The sequence below is a fragment of the Dermacentor silvarum genome, chromosome 1, assembly GCF_013339745.2.
Source record: "Dermacentor silvarum isolate Dsil-2018 chromosome 1, BIME_Dsil_1.4, whole genome shotgun sequence".
Lineage (NCBI taxonomy): Eukaryota > Metazoa > Arthropoda > Arachnida > Ixodida > Ixodidae > Dermacentor > Dermacentor silvarum.
This window is the reverse complement of record NC_051154.1, coordinates 71894374-71906966: the sequence shown is the minus strand read 5'-3', so window position 1 is coordinate 71906966 and position 12593 is coordinate 71894374. Positions and strand designations below refer to the sequence as shown.

The 12593-nt window shown below is 42.3% G+C and overlaps 1 protein-coding gene across 1 annotated transcript in view; it reads right to left on the bottom strand.

Annotated features, from left to right (window-relative positions):
- LOC119465627 (type I phosphatidylinositol 4,5-bisphosphate 4-phosphatase-B-like) overlaps positions 1 to 12500 on the bottom strand; it is a 37861-nt gene extending 25361 nt beyond the window's left edge. The window contains exons 1-3 of the mRNA XM_037726186.2: positions 12295 to 12500; positions 6887 to 7026; positions 3753 to 3859 (exon numbers count right to left, since the gene is read on the bottom strand). Coding sequence (XP_037582114.1) covers positions 3753 to 3859; positions 6887 to 7026; positions 12295 to 12385 — 338 coding nt within the window. The 5' untranslated portion in view covers positions 12386 to 12500. The remainder of the gene's footprint in view (positions 1 to 3752; positions 3860 to 6886; positions 7027 to 12294) is intronic.
- Between the last annotated feature and the right edge of the window lie 93 nt (positions 12501 to 12593).

Sequence of the window (12593 nt, the reverse complement as noted above, 5' to 3'; positions counted from 1 at the left end):
ATATATAAATAAATAAGTAAATACATAAATTAAAATTATGCGGATCTCACGCACTGTGGGAATCGACATAAGCAAAGCTTTCTGTGCCGTCTGCTTTGATGGCTGATAATTATTGGTGATGTTGATGGCAAATGTTAATTTCTTCAGTGTTTAGTGCAGTATGAGAGTGGTGAGTTGCTGGTAAATGTTACCTTGCTTGCAACACTGCTGTTTGTCAGCGTAGTACACAGAACACACAGCGAGACATGTTTGCTTGAGGCGTTGTTGTGTGCCATTGTTCTTAACCTCAGAGAAGGTTAGTATTGTCATTCCCTCAAACAGCACATCGAATTGTGCAGAAGTGTTCAACTTTAATTGAATTACGGGGCTGTACATGCCAAAACCACAATCTGATTATGAGGCACGCCGTAGTTACAGACTATGGATTAATTTTGACTCCCCAGCATACTTTAATGAGCACCTAAATCTAAGTACACGAGCGTTTTTGTATTTCGCCCCCGTCGGAATGTGGCTGCCACGGTCGGGATCGAACCCTAGACCTCGAGCAACGTCATAGCCACAAAGCTACCACGGTGGGCACAGAAGTGTTGAAATGACGTGCGACGCCTAGATGCTACAATGTCGCCTAGACAATAAGGCGCTTTTATGCGGCTTTGAGTCTGCACGCCGTGCGTCAGTTGTTGGCTTGACAAATTTCCATGGTGTTTATTTTTCAGAAATAGCAGAAACGTACTGTATCGTACCTTGAACTTAAATTTATCCAGTTTGTCTGCAACCTCTTTTGTGTCTAGTAGTAGCGTTTCCTCGCCTTCTCACGTCGCCTTTTCCCTCTCCCACCCTCCCATATAGCGAGTTGCGAGTGAAGAGTGCCAAGGCTGTTCACTCGTTTCGTGGCTGCGTTGGTTCTACCCATTCTCTGCCTCCTCTCCCCTACCTCCTCTTTACCATTCTGTCCACGTCCCCTCTGGACGGTTGCATGTTGTAGAAAGGTAAGCGCTGCAGTTTTTGCAATGCTTTTGCAGGGGGTCACGGATAATTACAGCTGTCAAGAAGGTATTGTAGCGATGCCCAGGGAGCTCCAGAGGGCATTGTGTACAAGCGATGCGGTGCAAATGTCCAAACGAGCTTCTCGCGTCGCCTTTCCTCTCTGCCATGCCCCTGCCATGTACATGCACACTCTGAACCACCTCAGACGTGGCGTGCAAGACAGCAGCTGCAGTGGAAAAGTCGAAGGAAGAGGCAAAGAGAGCTTCACTTGAAAAATAAATAGGCACATACCCTTTTCACATGTGCAAAGGCAGAGCTTTCCCATACAGCATGGGCATCACTATGGCTAATATTCATGCAACCAAATCTGCAAACCTTCTTGATGTGGTATAGCTTAGTGACATTGTATGCCAGGAGAAAGGCACATATTTTGTATATTTTAGATTTTTTAAAGCTCAGTATTTATAGTAAAAATCACAAATTATTCTTAAATTCATGCTTCTTGAGGTTCTTCTTTGAAATTTTGTCAGAATTTCCAAAAATATATGAGCAACTATTTCTGCTTCACTTCCATCTAAAACCCCAATGATTAGGCTAAAATATTACGTATCACAGTATATGTTGCAACTAATATGCCTTGAAATATAATGATAAAACATAAAAGCACCAAAAATTAGCACATTTCTGGTGGAAACAAAGAGTAAGCAACTTTGAAATAACCTTTTCAGCAACTCTTGGAGTAATGTAAATAACCAGTAATTGTTCCAGTAAAATTTCTCAAGGGACATTGGCTAAGTTCAATGTCTCACTCCATCTTATCCAAAGGGTCTGTCAGCGTCTGTCAGATACGCGTCTGTCAGCTTATTAGTGAGCAATCTGGGTGCATAAAGGTTTCTTTTCTGGGGCAAAGCACAATTGTGAGATCTGATACTATTTTACAAAATCAGGCATCGCTTTTCTTTTCACATTCAGACTCGCCACTGCAGGACGTAATTTAAAGCTATAGTTTAAAAATTATAAGGAATATGTCCAAGGACAATTAAAACCTAAATAAGACAAAATTCTGGGCAAATCACCATCATCATCTTCACTAAGCACCTTTACTAAAAATAGAGTATTTTTAGTCACCACCTGGTGATTTAGTAAAAAAAAAAAAAAGCTACCAACACTGCCTAAATCTAGGCTGCCGAATCTGAATTCTGAATTGCTATTTTAGAAAAATGTAACAGCACAGGTTTGAGTAAATACAGCATACAGATATATGTTGCACTTCCTTTGATGTACAGTGCTGAGCGATTGAAACGCGATACTCAGACAGCGTGGCGGCCGGTGCTTGTTGCGCCACCGGTGATCGCTGGGTGATTGCTGAGGGGGCTAAATGCAGTTACGATGCATCAAAAAAATTCTTGCTTTCATTGAGACAAAAACGGATTATCTCAGTGTCATCAGCACCCACCAGTGGTGCAAAAAAGTGCTGGCCACCATGTTGTCCGAGTATCGCGTTTCAATCGCTGAGCACTGTACATCTGAGAATGTGCGCACATTGGCATGCACAAAGTTTGCTTCAGCTGTAGAAGTACATGGTAGAGTACTATTGGCCTGAGAAAGCGCAACTTTAAAATGTGTCATTATGTAACACATATATGTTGCAATTGACAACATTCAAAAGCTCAATTATTATGCCAAATGTAGATATGTTACATGTCACAATAAAAGTGACAATGACGATACAAGCATCTCTATAACAAAATTTTGCATAAGGATGAACCAATTCTTCAGTAAATATCCATGTAATAAGAGCTTTTTCATGGAAACCAGCATCTCTTTCTATGTATGGCTAGCAAAAATGGTGGTCAGCTTGACTGACACCGCAGAAGACTCCACAAGAACTGTGTTAGTCTAAAATAGGTAACAATTAGCTTGTGTTTAACACTTTAGCCGCCAACCCCGAGCTGTACTCGTCACACGAGTTTGTACCAATATCACCAACGATGACTCACACTCGTCCGGCCTCATTTTCCGCTCCTTCCGCCACCAAAGATGTGTCACGGTCGTCAATTGCTTTGCTTGCAATTTTCAACCCGAGTTTGTGGTAGTTGTCTATGAAAAACCGCATTTCGTGCCTTTCAAGCCTAGCAACAGTCCTTTCATAATGGCGCTTCGCAAGAATAATGCCGATGGCGGCAATACTCCAAGAGAAAGAGATGCTTCTTGGAGCAGTACAGAAAGCAGCGTTAGTGACGACATAGAATTTGTGTCTGACAGCGACTCGGACATTGTCTTTACCCTGAATATTGCTTCAGATGACGACAAGAGCGATGGCGATGACGACGGTGAAGCACTAAGCAGTGCACGTGTGTGGCAGCGCGTGAACACTGATAACCGGCCACCTGTACCTCCGCGGTTTCCCTTCTCTTCATTGCCCGAAATCTTGCGGCAGCCCACTGACAAGAATGACATTCAGTATGTTCTGACCCATTACCACGGCGGGCATTGAGGGAAAGCCGCTTTCAACAGCAGTTCTTTCTTTTTTAATTTCTGTGCTAATTCTAAACAAAAATCAATGATGTAACATATATATTTCAGAATCAGAATTGCATGGAAAAAATTATTACTACCTAAAAAAAATTGGCGATTTTGGAACGTTTTTCGGAAGCTAAATTGGCGGTTAAAGGGTTAAAGAACTGGGAGCTTACAGGTTGGTCTTAATAGCAGCTCCCGAATTCTGCAACCAATCGGATAAGCAGGATAAAACACTGACTTACCAATTGGCTCTTGGGCAGCCTATCCTTTGAGATGTCACATTGCAGATCAGCAAGCAGTTGCACGGGCAGCGTACATACTTTTTGCCATGAGGTGCATGACGGATGGGCTAAAATATAGAAGTGGGGAAAAATTAATTCTCCATACCCCTATAGCTCAGACAGAATGAATTGAGTAAACAAAGAACTGAAGCTCCTCTTCTTAGCACTGGTGGCAACCATAGGGATGCTTTTTTCTGAAGCATGCAGACACGAAGGGCACTTCGTGCTTTTTTTGGTGAAACCTATCCTGCGTTCTTGACTTGTGCCCGACTATGGTTGGCACATGCAGCACAGAGTCTCAGCAGCTACCAAGAGTGCTCAATACCCGATTCGCACTTGATACCTTTTAAGAAAGAGGCAGACGCTTAGCAAGTAAGCAACAACTGGGTAGTCATTTCTTTCTAATATAGCAATAAAATTGTGGTGGAGCAAAAGCCTCATGCTTAGGAAGCCACTGGGTTTGATGTAAAGTATTACTAAGAACAGCCAGCTCTTACAACAGGTATGTCGGCACGAAGAGGAGGAGCTCCAGTTTGGCACCAACGAGCACACTGCAGCCATGCACCACACGCCCAAACAGCCGAAATCTCCAAGTGCGGGGAGGAAGAAGGGCAGATCGTAGCACACACATGGTGTGAATAAGGAATTTGGAGGGATTTGACAGACCTTTTATGTACCACTTAGCCCCCTTCCTTTTTGTGTGGGTGTGCCTAACGGCTGAGATGCACCAGAAAATGCTGAATGGCCCATTTGATCCTTTCACAGACATGGCTATTACTCACCCCTGACGAACAAAAAGCTCCTCTAGCAGGGTGAAGAGCTTTGTGTGGCATGGAAGTGTCATTTGAGAAAAGTGAAGGTGCGAGCACACGGATACAAAGGGCAAGAGAGGAGCGGGCGACCAGGACAAGGGAGTTCACTGGTGCATATATGCATGTTCCCTTTAAGGAGCACGTGCCGCTCAAAGCGAATGTGTATACATGGGCATGTGTACGCAACACTCAGGCCCAGCAGCTGCATGTCTTGCAGTTGCCATGCTTCGTGTGACAAGAAACAAATAAGATTAGTGGTGACACAATGTTAGTTTCTAAATGGTTACTTCGCCCAGTGCTTGGCTCCTTCAAGGTATAGACAAAATTTTCTTTTATGTATGTGATGAACAATGGTGAATTAGATTCAGTGCAGAAACCATGGACAAGGAAAATTACATTTTCCTTTATTTTCTTTTGAAAAATTTTTTTGCAGTACTCCCTACCAATGTATGCAAAGCTTAGGCTAGACTTGATTCCAATCGACACATGTTTATACCAAAGCATCAGAGTGCACCATTCTTGGGTTGTTAAAGGGGTACTGACACAAAAATTCTAACTCAAGATGACTGGTAGTTTACATTGCTACGTGCTCATAGGCGTGATCTGTAAAGCATCAATAGCAAATGCTGCTTAGAATGCATTTTAATTTAATTTCGAAGTTCATGCGAGCAGCGAATGGGAAAGTGCTGTATCTATCGTTGTAGTCATCAGTGCAGGCCCTCTTTGTAAACAATGTTACGTCACGAGTTTCGGCGATTGAGTTTGGTGACATGCATTGGCTTGTCTCGCCGTTCGTAAGACATTTCAGCACTGTTTGGATTGGGTGTCTTGCACTGACCGCACATGAAGCGTACGCGCAAGCTTTTTACCATTTACGGACTGCCAGGCTACAGGTGCTGTGGCCAACAGTAGCAAAGCTGGTGGCGCTATCTTGTGGCAATTTGTTTAACTTGTGTGCTCTCTGGTCAGACACTGTGTGTCACCACATGTCACTACCAGCGGTGCCTTCTGTCGAACACCTCTATGATTACCCAGCAAACCATGAACGGTACAAAGTTTGCAGATAAGCTAAAACGTGGCTAAAACTCTAATGCCAGAATCATACTGTGTAGTGGACTTCTATTCAACGAAGCACTACGATGGTGTAGCAATGCATAGGCTTCCCACCAAACTAGCAGACGAAACAGGAGCACAGATGGCATAGTAGACGGTGCCCTAGCGTGCGTCACAGGTCTGTGCACTCACGTGATCATTGCTGTTTACGAGCACGCCTCTTACGTCACGGGGCACGAAGTGCTCCTTGAAATCAAAACTGCAACTAGTCGCGAGATACAAGTTAATCGTCATGCACTAGAGCAAACAAGTCTCATTACCATGATTACTGGGTCAATAGCTACTGATTAAGCGCAAAAAACAGAGCCCAACAAAGTTTGTGTCAGTACTCCTTTAAACGTGGATGCAGCAAGCACTTGCTACCCTCAGTGCTTCTCAGCAGGTGTTCTAAGGCACTCACCACATTCCAGAGGAAATAATGGCAATGCTTAGGAAATTCTCGTTGCAAAAGTCTACACATTACAAAGTTGCATGCCTAAGGAAATCACAAGCCAAGTTAAAAACAAGAGAGAAGCCACAGCATTATATTTGTGGCATGCCATGTAAAAATAATAAGTCTCCATGAGATTTCTTAGAATGCTAATTCAAATAACAAGAAAAACACAGGATCATGTGCGAAGAAAGGTAGGACAGTAAGCTCTAACAAAGTGCGGCAATAACTGCCTTTAATGGCAGTGATCATCACACTAAAGGCCTTCAATAGATCAAGCCAAGCTGGAAGGTTACTCTTTTAAGTTTCTTTGGATTTGTGTGCTAGAAAAAAAACTTATTAAAACAAGAAATGAAGGCCAAACTTCCCTCTTTGTTAACACAAATCGCAGTGCCTGTGACACCGCTGTTTTGCTGATATTCAGAACAGTTCAACCCAGATGCAAACAGAAGCAAGGCTAACATAGCTGTATACATTGTGTGAGCTATGTGCATTAACACAGTTATGAGATAATACTGATGGAGCCTGCTAAGAGGCGTTAAAGAACATTTTTAGCAAAAAAGAAAATGTAAAGTGAGGTTCCCTAAAGAAAAACTGCTAAGTATATATAACATAGGCTGCTACCATAAGTGGAAACACAAGAGACTACTGAAGATGCACGGCCACTCAATATGCAAACAATGCACAATAACTGCCAGGAAATGGCCTTTGATTGCAGGTGACACAGCCAGGTTCCTTACCGTAGCCTCATTACAGCGAGAACACTTGACCACATGTTGGTCTCGTCGATTGGTGATGTCAATGACATAGCCGCAGACTCGGCATGGAACAATGTTCCCCTGGGCAGCATACTGAGGACTGTAGGGCGGTGGCAGTTCATCTTCAAGAAGCAAAAATGAGCAACATGAAATCACTCTTGCTGTTTAGTTAGTAACAAGCACTGCAATTCCATTTAAAGTTAAAGCAAAATTTAGCAGTAACGGTGAACCCAATATTTTAACTGCTATAATATTCAAGAATGCGATATAAACTATTTTTTAATAACACCCATTTATGACTAAATATAATGGATGGTTTTGGACTACGGGGGCCGGCATGCGGCTAGATGCACATACGTGATATGTCTACGGCCTACTTCAAATAATAATAATAATAATAATAATAATAATAATAATAATAATAATAATAATAATAATAATAATAATCTTTACTTCCAGCCTAAAAAAAAAATAAGATAACATAGTCCAAGCCACAGTTGCTTCTTGTCTGATTGTACCTGGCAGAATGTAGCAAAAGCACATTAAAACACAGCGCTACATAATATACAGCTGCCGAGCTGAAACAAAATTTCAGTACATCTGCCACATAGTAGCAGCATGTGAACATCAAAAAAGATTGCAAAGCAGAATTTGAACGTCAAATATAATTTTCTTGTAAAAAACATTTTAGTGAGTTTTTAGAGCAAAGCGATGAAATGGTGTTTGGCAGATAGCTGAAAGTAAGGGGGAAAAACCTTCCTTGGGACGCAACAAAAGTCGATAAAGCATCTAGGGGTAGCAAATGCCAATTTATATATTAAGTGGCATACCGAAATATGCGGACAAGAATATCGCTAGACCAAAAGTGTCTAGATATTACTGTGTGAAGGAATAAGGCATCAAAAGAAGGTAATTGAAGTAGATGAAAGATATTCCAGTCTGTTGACATGCTAATATTAAAAGCCACATCGCATTTATTTTCGTTTTCCAGGTAAATGGACAGATGCCTGCTGTTAGCCCACCCTGCAGGAAATACTTCAGTTATAGCTGCAACTTCTTGTGTAGGTAAAACATTACTTTTTGCTGGACAAGAATGACTACAGTTTGTCAGTAAGCCAGTGAAATAGTACTTTATTATTTGCAGAATAATCTGCAGCTGCTTAAGGGGGCCTGTTCTCCAGGTTTCTAGCATTGATTTGCACCAACATTTATTTGAACAAACTCACATGCTTGTGCCACACATTTATGTGCAGTGTCGGGCCAGTATTATGTAGAGATTCTTTCCGCTTGATTCTATGCCACTCTTACCATCTACCATTCACTGCCGGCTGATAAATCAGGCAGAGCACCACTCTAATCACTGATAAAGCACAATATGGAATGACATTGGAATAGAATCGTTACATTATCATGGCCTTGCAGAATAATATAAGGTTCCTTGTATTGGTGGTCAATCTCTATTTTTACCAACCATTTGCTTAAACAAATGATCTGGCTCTTCATGTGTATTGTCACATGCAGTTTCTTTGTGTTATTGTTAGTCACAATTTCCCAGAACAGAATGACCTTTTATAAGTCTCCTATTTAGAGGCTGCACACCTCACTGTCACATTGCTCTTTAAGCAAAACTGATATGATAGCAGAAAAAGAGAGTTGGTACTGGTTCACCTTTAAGGGCGCTTAAAATGAGGGACAAGGCGAAGAAGGGAGACAGGACACATGCGCCTACAAGAACCGAGAGTTTACTGGAAAAACCGAATGTACATAAGCAACATACAAAGACAGTGCGCACGTGCCACACGGACAGCCCCTTCACTCCCTCTACTGTGCATGTTAGATAAGGTAAGGCGGGGCAAAAAAAAAGTTAAATCTTAACGTAGCTAACAGCTTAAGTTCACAATCATGCAGTACTACGGAGGCACAGCTGACGCACAGATTACCTTCTCGTTGAAAAAGCTTCAGCTGTTTCCCTTGCCCTTTGGTCACGGTTACACCAAATTACTCGCGTCTCTGACAACTTCAAGGTACACTTGCACTGTTTGCAATGAGAAGCAAGATTAGAACCGGTAAAAGATTTCAAGCTGTTGCTGTACTTGTGCAGCCTAGCATTGAGGAAGCAAGCTTGGCCTATGTAGGACCTGCCACACAACAGGAGGCAGGCAAAACTGCATGCACTGAGTGATATATTAGTCATTGACATTTAATTATACCCCCCCCCCATGCCAACCCTCGTTTCTTGCCTTCTGTATTTTGGAAATAGAAAAGTATTTGGTAATTGATTCACTTGGCAAATTTTACTATTCATACACTTATGGCTTCAGTACAATCTTATTTCGACATGAAACACCCTCGATAGGGTCCTAGGTAATGCATCAATGTGCGAGGAGTAAATGAAAGGGTTTGCAGCTATAACTAGGCCAGTAAACTGGGCAACCATTACCATGCCCCAAAAAACCAAGCCAAATTTTAAAGTATAAAATGCCACTGAGTGAAAAGTGCTGTACCAATCTCCTGTGCAGGGCTTTGCACAGAACACCAAGTCCTGCAATCGTTTCTGCAGCATATTAAAGGAGCACCAAAACACTTTTCCAATATAGCAAGAAAACATTCCCAATATGTAGACAATGTAGCCATGAACATGCAAGTCAAATTTTATTTTGCTACATGCAGCATAGAACCTACAATCTTGCACTATAGACTGTATGCTCTCTCTGGTGGCTTTGAGAATGCCCACTTATGCAATGTCTGTGATGATGTTACATGATGTGAGACAGTCCACAGACACCAGCCGTTGGGCCCATGCAAGCACGCCCTTACAGTTATTCTAGGAAACAGGGAAGCTGCGGTTGTTAACGTGTCCTGCCAGTCCTGTCACTGCTCCTTTGTCACCCTTGGGCACCTTTCTCAGATGCCAGCCTCGAAGGGTTATCATAAGCACACCGCGGAAAGAAGAAATAGAAAGAAAGGATAAGTGGGCACGGCAATGCTACTGGCACTGCCCCAGCTGAGGAACTTATGAGTTGAGAGGGAACAGGGAAAGTAAACATTGCCCACTCATATTTCCTCTCGTTCATACCCAGACCTTTTTCAACATTTACAACGGGAGCATAATCCATGAAAAGTCACTCATTCCAGCATGTTACTTAGTTTCAAGAAAACCGTGTTTCAAGGCCTCATTAAGTCTGTATGCACTGCAACAAAATGGGAAGTTGGGCAAGTTGATGATGATACATGGCAAAAACAGTGCAAAAGATGATGAAAGAGTGCATATGTTTGTTTCCTATCTCCTCTTGTCTTTCGCATTTGTATGCATTACTCATGCTGTTAATAATACTTAAACTAATACACCTGCTCTAACAATTCTTTATTTCTATAATAGAAATCTTTCAGCTCATGAGTCGAACCTCACAGCAGTATTTCCTACAGTAATGGCACTAAGATGGTGGTATCAAGATACCATCCAACAAGATACAAGAACTTCACAGCTGGAAAAGAATGAAAAGATCAACACTTCCAAGGTTTGCACACAGAAAGTCACATAAGCTGTGCAATTATAATAGACAGTGAACTCTATTAGCGAAAGTATCACATAACAGGCAGAAAATCTGCTACAATGTCCTCAGTGCTACTTCTGCCCTATGCACTAACAGCAACATCAAGCAAAGAAAAGACCAATACGGAAAAACCTTATATAGAGACAGGTATAATTAACTTTTACCTGTTGCTAATCATGGCTTACACCATTTTGACTTAGCCATGCAACTTGTTTTGCTATCCTGTTAACAAAACAGCTTAAACTACATTAACTTCTTTTTATGTGTGCACTTGCAGATTTAACTAATTATTTGCTGAGAACTTTGCATTTGTAGATAGTTTACAAGCAAGTTTACTTTCATTTAATGACATTTCACAAGAAAATACCAATTTTTACTATTCTTTGCTGAAGGTGTCTCAAGCCAGAATATAGTGCAAGCAGGTGCAGAATCCAATTCTGCAGCTCTGAAACCACACTTTCACTCAGTTGAGAATAACCAGAATGCCTTGTTGCCCAGTGTTCAATACTTCCATCATTATCGAAGACTTTGAAGTGGACCAAGGAAAGACCACTCACTTGAATATGAAAACAGCACCTAATGGCTAGCACAAAATTGTCTTGACCAGCACAACTAACCCGTAAAACAAACAAGTTGATTTCTGCAAAGCAATGCAGCCATCCATGGTGTAAAAAACAGCGCTAAAAAAACGGACAGAAGGAATAACACAGGACGAGCACTGACTGCCAACGCTTGCTTTATTGTGCGTGCACAAATATATAGCATGAAATGAAAGGGTGAAAGGGAGAGAAGAAAGAGAGGGGGGGGTAGGGTTTTGATGCCAGTCTCGCTTGGGTCTGAATGTAAAACTAACAATCATATGATTAGATAAATATATATCTGAATTCCTTGTCGGAATTTTACGCTGTTTTTTACACCATGAATGCATACCAACAAGCTCGCCTTCAGACCCTTTCAATGCAGCCATAGTGGGCGTTCATGAAAATGCCGTTTCAGGTAGTTTTTAACACAGACTACACTTTATGGTACTACATCGAATATATATGGGCATAACGTACTGCACGTCCCATAGCGACACAGCTAAGAGTAGAAACAAAGCCTGGCATCGAAGTACGGCTCTCGTCTGTCCCATGCCAGACAATAAGGCTACTTGATATGGTGCCCAGAGTATCTGATTTCTTAACAGAGACCAAAAGAGATTTCCTCAAATACGGTTACATCGGCCTTGCAGGGCGATGTATATTCTCATTAACAAGGAACAAGTTTCGACGACTTCCTCAATGTGCACCGATAACAGAGTGACATGCCCAGTCCATGATCTACTTCCTTGCAGCGGAATCGCTTGACAATTTATGTAAATGCGTAAATAAAGAAAAGTGGCTGCACGTCACAGCGTGCTCTACGCCGGACATGCTTTGCACGAACTGCTCGGTGCGATGACGGTAGCTGTGACGTTCTACGCTGAATTGCTGGAAGTTCTCAGTCATACACCGCGCGCTCAGTCTTTGCTGATCGCGTACGCCGCTGAGTCAATGACAGAAATACGATAAGGATATAAGGATAAAGTCAAGAAAACGAATTATCGCTGTGCGTTGGCTCACACGAACACAGGTTTCAACAGTCGCACAAACCTCATCAAACACAACAACACCGCTTGATCAATTCCAAACGAACAAACACCTGTGAAACGCAATGCCTAAAGCCTGCGCAAAACAAGAAGGCCGATGGGTGGCATACTGGGTGTCGACAGTGATGGTTGGTCCCTCTGATTATCATGCTTATTTGCGTCTTCAGCTATGTGCGAGCTGTAATTTCTGATTGGCTAAGTTTACGTACCCCTGGCTTGGACGTTGTAGCTGGGAAACGATGAATCCGACTGCTCCTGCAGTAGCGGCGTTCGCTCAGCTGAATCATCCCTCAGATCCATTTTGCTAAGACAACAAACATGTGACACAGAAATTTCAGCGAGGAGGTGAGGATGTGCACCCCTAGGCCGCTGTAGGCTAGCTGCAGCGCTGGGCAGTGTCGCGAGCGGCTGCAAGCCAAGGACGACGATACTAGATGGCGCCCAGAACCAAAGTGAAAGTGAAAAAAAAAAGTAAATTATAATTGTGTACAAGGCAGCAGAAATAAAA